At 47.1% G+C, this 9,058-nt stretch overlaps 1 protein-coding gene across 1 annotated transcript; it reads left to right on the top strand.

Moving 5' to 3' along the window:
• The first annotated feature begins 1,478 nt into the window (after window positions 1–1,478).
• Window positions 1,479–9,048, top strand: LOC119216859 (sex comb on midleg-like protein 2). The gene is made up of 15 exons (XM_037470022.2): window positions 1,479–1,599; window positions 3,164–3,361; window positions 3,982–4,056; window positions 4,316–4,386; window positions 4,465–4,699; window positions 5,033–5,121; window positions 5,200–5,443; window positions 5,534–5,805; window positions 5,895–5,988; window positions 6,076–6,279; window positions 6,399–6,560; window positions 6,662–6,790; window positions 7,001–7,216; window positions 7,306–7,454; window positions 7,553–9,048. The coding sequence occupies exons 2-15, from the start codon at window positions 3,340–3,342 to the stop codon at window positions 7,676–7,678; spliced, it is 2,088 nt and encodes a 695-aa protein (XP_037325919.2). The 5' UTR covers window positions 1,479–1,599; window positions 3,164–3,339; the 3' UTR covers window positions 7,679–9,048.
• Window positions 9,049–9,058: the final 10 nt, after the last annotated feature.

Here is a 9,058-nt window from a genome sequence, read left to right as displayed (position 1 = left end):
ATAAACACCTAAAAGCTTTAAAATGTCCTTCTTAGGTGTATTGGACTTTAAATTAGAATGGAAATGGTTAAAGTAGATTCCATTTGTATTGGACTTTTTTGTTACATTCCATCACAGTCAAAAACAACGTGGAGGAGGTCTGAGTGAACAGTACATACATTTAAAAAGTAAAGCCCTCATTGGTTACTTTTTTACATGCAGCCTACATGTAAATATGATTATTACAACTTTAGGAGTTTCCACCTGTGCTGAAAGCTGCTTGAATATATGTTGGGACGACGTTGGAGGTTGGAGTAGTCAAGACTTTAGAGGAAATTTGTAGGCGGGGGAAAACACAAGTTTCAGACCTTATGAGGGGGAGGTTCTGAGTCACTTTCTGCTATTTCAAGAATGTGATAACGTAAGAGAGGCAACGTTTTGGTTGTAAAGCTCCAAAAACCTTTTGACTCTTTTGATTTAGATTTAGATTTTTTTAAAATTAGTATAATTTCATCGTTAGAAAGATCCCTTTTGGATTTAATATACACATAATCTATTTTGTATGATTGTCTTTTATAATTGAAATATGTTACTATATGTGGTTTTCTTTATTTAATAAAACCGCTATTCTGTTTAAATCACTTTGTTAAATAATTTTGTTTTTGTTAAGTGATTGTTAATGTTTTTTTATCTTTAGTTGTTTATCAATAAAATATATGAATTCACATATATATATGTGCGTGTGTGTGTGTAAACGAATATGTGGGTGTATAAATGTATATATATGTAAATAAAATATACATATATATTGTAAACAAAGTTGCATTGTAAAGCATGTTTATTAGTCTCCCTTTGGAAATACGAAAAACAATATTCATCCTCCAACAATGCTGCTGAGATAAAGAAATACTTTTCTAATGGGTCGCAAAAATCCACCAAAATAAAGGTATGGAAAACAAAATGTCACTGTCTGAGTCACTAAGTTGGCAAATTAATTTACAGGTAAGATTTCTTAAGACAGTTTGGAAAGAATTGACTCCGCATGACAAACATTTCATTGGCACAATTATTAATATCAAATGCCTCACCATAACAAATTCATATACCATTGCTGCTGAAGACCAGCGCTACACTGATATTCGTGTGTGTTCATTCATGTTCATCTATTTATTTTACTGTAGGATATGTTTCTAATTTAATTGTATTTTATTTTTAGATGGAATGTTCTTAACGTTTTTTTGTATTACTTTTTAGCGGCAGCAATCATAAAGAAATTTCAAAGAAAAAAAACAGAGGATGAGTAACTCCTTATATTTTCCGGAAGCGAAAACAACGGACCGCGTAGAACGGACGCTGATTGGTTAGAAACGAGTAAACCTTTTCCCGGTTGGCTGTTAGTGTCAGTATCGCGATACGTGATTGGCCTACCGTTTCGCACACAGAGCACGACGTCGCCGTTTCGCTTACGTCAGTGCTCATCATGCAAATATACCATCTTTGGCCCGAATGCGCGTAAGCATACACTACATTCGTGGAAAAAAATGGCAGCTGACGCTTAGAAAAGAAGTGTGTGGATCGTCGCTCGAAAAAACCAAAACAAAAAAGAAACAGACGGAGCGGGTAAGTATTTTTTCCTCTTCTTCAAACCTCAACGATGCAGAGTTTGGGGAGAGTTTGTGAGCTGAAGCTACACGGATCGCACTACGTGTAATTGTGCCTGGTAATATGGAGGATAACTGCTATTAGAGGGTTAACGCTAAGGTTAGCCAAACCGAGTTATTAGCCATCCCCGGTAGCTAGCGAACCGAGCAGTCCTAGTTGTCAACATTGGGCCCAGGCTATCACCTGGAACCCTGCAACGCTGCTGGTACACATTCGAAAGAAAATACGCATTTTTCTATTACATAATACCTGTTATTTTGTGTTTTTATTACACAGTGAGCACAGAATAATAGTACATTATACCTATCTCGGCGGTTAAACCAGTTCCCATTTGCATGCTGGTGAGGTGATACAACCGGGTTTACGTTAGCTAGCTGGGGAAAACATTGCAAAGTGAGCGGAATGGGATCATTTTATTTAAGTTACAATGTCAGATGATGTTACCGCCCGGTAAGAACAAAATCCTTACATATCAACTGTATGTTAATTTGACTCATGGTACAGTTAGTTAGCGTCATTATAACAGTTTCTAATTTTACCGTAACGTTAATGACGTAACGCTACGTCACATATCCGCGGTTCCCTTCACTGTTGCGGTCGGTCATTGGACTTTCGAGGTCACGCATTTCCTGTTTTTCCTCATTTCTTTTACCCAGAGATGTGACGTCATGCTGCTTCTATTTACTTATTACCCAGTTTCACTGCTGGAGGAAGTACTCTTCTGTGGAAGCAGTATTACTACCCTGTATTACTACCCTGTATTACTACCCTGTATTACTACTGTGTAGAAATACTGTGATACAAGAAAAAAAAAGTCCTTCGTTCTTCAGAATCTTACTCAGTCAAAATACAAAACTTGTCAGAATGTGCTTTATTAAATATTGATAGATTTTGTTTGTTAATTGCTGGATGATAATCACTTTAAAGGTGCAGTCAGTAAACGTGGCACTAACAGTAATTACGTCCTAATTACTGTTTATGTCCTGATATATCGGTATTTCATTGTACTTTTCCTACAATTAAATGAAGGGCTGTTGAACCAGAACAAAATCCACCTGTGACTCACTTCCTGTCTCTGTGGTAAAGTCCAGCCCTGGAAAACCACATGTAGTCCTTGAAAGTTATTATGTTAGTTTAGTGTTTATTTTGAAAATGACTCCACGGCGGCATAAAAACGTCAGAATGTTAATAGAAAAGGACTCGATGTGCTTAGTTCTTACAGTGAAACGATACTTGTCCACAGGTTTAAAGTTTGGATCGTGAGAACGAAAATACAAATACACCGAAAGACAAGATACGAGTTTGTTTACGTGATTTCAACGTTTCTCTTTGAGCCGGATTCAACTTCTCTATTGAAACAGCAATCGTGTTGCATTTTTAATCCACTTCACATTCGTTTCCATAAATAATAAATGTTGTTTTTATTCTAATATTAGCCAATACTTGATGTTCTTTTTTTCTTGATTAAAGCACTTTGAGATTTATTTTATTAGAGCGCCTTTATTTTACATTTCTTTTTTAGAAAACAACTTGCCTCAGAAGCGCCGCCATCGGTTGCTTCACAACAGCCCCCGTTGGTCGCCACCCTAGAAGCGCCGCTATTGGTCGCCATCAAAGAAGCATTGCATTTGGCCGCCATCCGAGAAGCGTCGCCATTGGTCTCCGTCGCAGAAGCGTCGCCATTGGTCGTCTGTCACCATGGGAAAAACGCCGCTAAAAGGTAAGCCGCCACATCTTATTTAGCCTCAGCAAATCACAACAACAAATTAAGTTCATTGCCACAAATCAGGGAGCGACGTGCTCTTCCATTGTGAGCGTTTTTATTAAGATAAAACGTGAAGAAGCCTCATTAGGGAGGGAATAAAAAGCCATTCAGGTCACCTCATGGGAAAAATCCAGGATACAAAAAGGACACAATTGTGCTTTAGCCTCTCACACAGAGGACAAAATTCAACACCCTCTTTCCCAGAGGACAATAATAAAAAAAAACCTTAACTTCAGCAATTGTGTTATGTTTTTATAAATCACATTTTAGCCAAAGTTAAATTTTAACTGGTTTTAATGTTTTAACCTTAAGCCAAATAACTAAGCCGGTGCACTGACTCTGTACAATGACAAATAAAGATCTTAAACCGAACCCATATAATAATGTCCTTTTATTTATTCATCAATGCAAAGATGAATGTATAAGATTTGTGTGGCTTAAATCCATCACACTGAATACAGGAAGTTAATGAAAAAAGTTCAATAAAACCATTTGAAGCTCTACTTCACTATTGTTAAGATTTTGCAATTTCATGCATGTATTAAATGTGTATATATATTTGAAATGTTTTTTAGATCAGAAAGACGGCAAAAAAGAGAAACCAGGAAGAATGGTTCCAATAACAGGTGCGACTCCTGCGACAGCGAAAGGTGAGACTTGCTCCTTTAAACCTCGTGATGTGATGTTTGCCTCCATGTGTCATCAGTACTTTTCCTCAGAAGTAAAATACTTAAAGCAAAAGTCCATTTTGATATTTTGCTTTTCTTAATCATCTTAGTTCCTTATTGATCGGACCGTGGCCCCTCTGAACATTAAGTTTCTATAAAAAGGGAAAAGTAAATAAAGTAGACATTTTGTAGTTTGAATCTGAGGAGTAATTCTACTTTTGCCTTTCTGATGTTGATTCAGATGCTTTCAGCTGGGATGAATATCTGAAAGAGACGTCTTCCTCACCGGCTCCAGCGAGCTGCTTTCGTCAGGTTTCTCTAATGGTTTCTTCTGGGTATTGATTGATTGTGCGGTTGGATCGGTGCTCACTGTCCGTCACGTCCTTTCAGGCCCGAGTCCCGCCTTCCAACGACTTCAAGGTGGGAATGAAGCTCGAGGCCCACGACCCGCGCAATTCCACCTCCGTCTGCATCGCCACGGTGATGGGCCTGACGGGGGTCCGCCTGCGCCTCCGCCTGGACGGCAGCGACAACAGCAACGACTTCTGGAGACTCGTGGACTCCTCGGACATCCAGCCCATCGGCAGCTGTGAGAAGAACGGAGACATGCTGCAGCCGCCGCTGGGTGAGTCATCTGGAGGGGGGGGGGATATCTGAATGACCTCTGCGAAGGTCTGCTGATCTTAGTCATGAAACATAAGCAACGAAGCAGTAAACTGCTCATAATTCATCTTTTAATATATATTTTTATATTAATATGAAAACCAACTGATTATTTAAGTTCCTCACAAACCCTGCATTTTACGAGATGACATTAAACAGGAGGAGGTCTGAGTGAACAGTACATGAATGTAAAAAGTAAAGCCCTCATTGGTTACTTTTTTACATGCATCTATAGTTAGAATAATAAGTTTATCTCAATCTGTTTCTAATGCATTACCCCCCCCCCCCCCCTCAGGGTTCCGCATGAACGCCTCCTCGTGGCCGATGTTTCTGCTGAGGACCTTAAACGGCGCCGAGATGGCTCCAGCAATCGCCTTCAAAAAGGTTCGTGGCGCTCCCCGAGACGCACGCCGCGCGGCGCCTTCATTGATAAAGTGGCATCGATTTCCCCCCCCCCCCCAGGAGCCTCCGAGGCCCCCGCAGAACGGCTTCAGGTCGGGCATGAAGCTGGAGGCCGTGGACAAGAAGAACCCGTACCTCATCTGCCCCGCCACCATCGGGGAGGTGAAGGGCGACGAGGTCTTCGTCATGTTCGACGGGTGGCGCGGCGCCTTCGACTACTGGTGCAAGTACGACTCGCGGGACGTCTTCCCCGTGGGCTGGTGCTCGCTCACCAAGCACAGCCTCCAGGCGCCCGGCAACAGCGGTGAGGGTTAACGTTGATCTGAGCCCTGATTGGTTGTTCTCGTTGCGATTTCCTTTTTTTTTAACCCCCCGACGCCCCTCGTGCCGGCAGTGACCCTCCCGAAGCCGGCGCCGACCTTCCTGGCGTCGCCCTCCAAGCCGAGCCGGCGCTCCATGCAGTCCCCCTACCGGCTCCCCACCCCACTGCCCGCTCTGCCCGTCAGGAAAGGGGTCAGAGGTCGCCGGCCCAAGAGCGAGACCCTCGCTCTGCTCAAAGCCGTGGCCGAGGCCGCCGCCGCCGCCGCGCAGAACGGGACGGCGCCCGAGAGCCCGCTGCTGGTCCCCCGGCCGCACAAGAAGAGGGGGCCAAAGCCCGGGAGCAAGGTGAGAACCGCCCCCTCGCTGCCCCCCCCCCCTCGCCGCCTGCCTCATGCCAGCAGTGCAAACTAATGTGTGTTGGGTTTTTCTTCCAGAGGAAGTCCAAGATCCTCCAAAGCCCGGGACCGCTGCTGAGCATGCACGTTCCTCCGGAGAGCCCAGGCAGCCCGAGCGGCGTCGTGTCGACGGGTAAACGCCGTCTCCCCCCCCCCCCACCATCGGCTGTGAATTAACACAACGCATCAACGTGTCTGATGCTCTCCTGTCTTCTGCCAGTGTGTGTGTACGTCAACAAGCAGGGGAACTGCGGCCCCCACCTGGACAGGAAGCAGATGCAGCATCTCCCGGACCACTTCGGGCCGGGCCCCGTCAACGCCGTGCTGCAGCAGGTGGTGCAGTGCTGCGTGGACTGCGCGTACCAGCCCAAGGTCCTGCTCGGCGCCCTGCAGACCCACTCAGGGGGGGGGGAGGTGGTCAGAGGTAGAGTCCTACTCGCTTTCAATCGATCGTCATCACGCCACAGACGTCAACCGCATGTGTGACCCTCTCAAGCCGGATGATAAATATAACAACCCCCCGTCCTCCCCCCCCCCCCCCAGTGAGAACCGACGGTGGCGTCCGCGTGGTCAAGCTGCCGGCGGCCTCCAGCCCCTCCTTCGTGCTGCGCTTCCTGGAGACGATGTGTCGCCACCTGCAGTGCGACAACCTGTTCAGCAGCCAGCCGTTCAGCCACCACGCCGCCTACGACGGCTCCAAGTCAGGTGACGTCTAGTCTCACGGGGGAAAACGGGTGCTTGGGGGGGGGGGGGGGGGGTCGAGAGGCTAGCTAACCGGGCCGTCCTCGCTCCTTTGTGTGTTTCAGTGAAAGAGGAGGCGCTGGACGCTCCGTCTCTGGCTCGGGGGGGCAAGCGGAGTCTCCTCGGGGTCTCGCCGCCGTACGCCGCCCCCCTGTCACCGAAGCACTTACGCCCTGAGGCGCATCCCTCAGAAGGTACGGCTAACGCTAACACGCTAATCGAATACAAACAGGCATTCAAACGCTTCCTCTAATAATTGTTTTATGATGATGATGATGCTTTAGGGCGGGGCTACACAGTGATTGACAGGTCTCATGTGGCGTCTCTCCTCAGTCCAAATATGGTCACTTCCTGTTACCTGGTTGTGTTTCTGGCGTTCTGATGCTCAGCGTTTGTCTCTCCAGCGGAGACCCTCCCCGACAAAGAGAACGGCCTCACGAAGGAGCAGCGCTACATGGGCTCCGCCTCCAACCCGGCGACCCCCCGCCCCCCCGCGCGCGGCTCCTCGGAGTACCGCCCCCACACGCCGGGCGCCCACTACCGCAACGGCGAAGCCGCTCGCCGCCTCTCCTCCGACAAGGCCGAGCTCGCCGCCAAGCGGCCGCTCCGACGGGTCGAAGGTACGGCGAGAGTCCCCCCCCCCCCCCCCCCCCCCTCCCGCTATCCCCCCCCTCGGCGCTCAGTGCTGTGTTGTGGTCTCCCTCGGCAGCAGCCAGCTCCACCACGGGCCCCGAGCCGCCGGGCTCCGAGCCGCCCGGCAGAAGCCCCGCCTCCTGGTCCATCGAGGAGGTGATGCAGTTCGTGAGGGACGCCGACCCCGCCACGCTGGCGCCGCACGCCGAGCTGTTCAGGAAACACGTGAGTTGGCGTCGCGTTCCTCGGACGGATGGAGTGAAACTGGTCCTCGCCGCATCTCTTGATTGATGGTTGTTGTTGTTGTTGTTGTTTTACTGCAGGAGATCGACGGCAAAGCTCTGATGCTGCTGCGCAGCGACATGATCATGAAGTACATGGGCCTGAAGCTGGGCCCCGCCCTCAAGCTGTGTCACCACATCGAGCGGCTGAAACACGTCAAACCGTGAAAAGAGAGCGACCGCGGACTGAACCCCCCCCCCCCAGGGGAAACCCCCACAGTGTTTACATCGCTCGGCACAAATCCTTTGGTCCCCAAAGATGGAGAATGTTTCTTCTTATGAAATGTTTCTTTTTTTATGCTCGGCGAACGACGAACGACGACGGGTCGCTTTTACCGACAAAACGAGATCCATCAGCAGCTCTCTCTGCCCCCCCCCCCACCCCCCTTTATTGGCGCATTCCATTGGATTACGTCGTCCAGCGGGTCGCGGTTCCACTCGTGTCCTCACTGACGCAGCCTGTAGGGTCGATGGCGAGGGTTAAACATTTCATTAAAAGTCCCATTATTTCTGCTCCCTGAAGGGGACAAAATCCCGTAAACCCACAAGAACGTGTTTGCTGATCTATTTCACTAAAAAGTCTGTTTTCTGCAGGTTGATTGAACCTTTACAAAGCTACAATAACTGAGTAAATAACATGAATTTATACATTAAGTTATTCTTCTTTTTTTAAACTCATGCGTTTAATTAATTTCTTGTTAATCAATAACTTTTTCTTCTTCTAATGGTGAAAAGTCCTGAATTATTCTCATGCACGAAGCAGAAGTCGACTATCAAAACGATATATTTAAACTAATTGATTAACTCCTCTATGAATGACCCCCCCCCCCCCCGCAGCTACGCTGGCGAAGCTACGCTAATTCTATGAACACTATGAAGTCCCGTCCTGTCACTCAAAGGTTTCCCTCTTGAAGCCCCCCCCCCCCCCCACGACGAGTGTAACCGCGGCCCGGAGACGTTTTAAATGATCCGACCTCACGCTTCCCACGAGTTTCCTGCCGCCATCTTCATCACCCTCCTCATCCTCGTGGTCATCCCCTTCATCATCCTCATCTGCGTCGTCTCGGCTCACTTTCGGTTCCTCGTGAGCTCGCCGTTACAATCACTGTCAGCGATGACAACAGACGTGTACAGTTTTTATGGGTTTTAACCATGAATATCAGCGACAGAATGTACATTTTGTAGAAACCTAATATTTTAAAGAAGGAGATCATATACACGAGTTAGAAATGTGAAGAAATGTCTTTTTTAACCCGCATTAAGGTCGTAGAGGAGCTTCACTCTCTGCCTTGCTCTCAGGTCGCCTTTGTTAGTTCAAACTTTTGTAGCAAACAGTTTTTAAAAAAATTTAAAAAAAAAACTTTTAAAGACACTGGGCAGAATTTTCCGGTTCCTCCCGCTTGGATCACTTTGGGATTTTAAGACCTGTGCCAAATGACTTTGACCCGGAGGGTCCTGTGGATTCATCTCTTCTGCATCTTCTTCAAAGTGTCACGAGTCCATTTTATGTCGCACCACATAAACATGTGTGTTCCTGACGTTTGTGTA

This window comes from Pungitius pungitius, chromosome 7 (genome assembly GCF_949316345.1).
Source record: "Pungitius pungitius chromosome 7, fPunPun2.1, whole genome shotgun sequence".
Lineage (NCBI taxonomy): Eukaryota > Metazoa > Chordata > Actinopteri > Perciformes > Gasterosteidae > Pungitius > Pungitius pungitius.
Note: the sequence above shows the minus strand (reverse complement) of the source record. Positions and strands in the feature narration are given on the sequence as shown.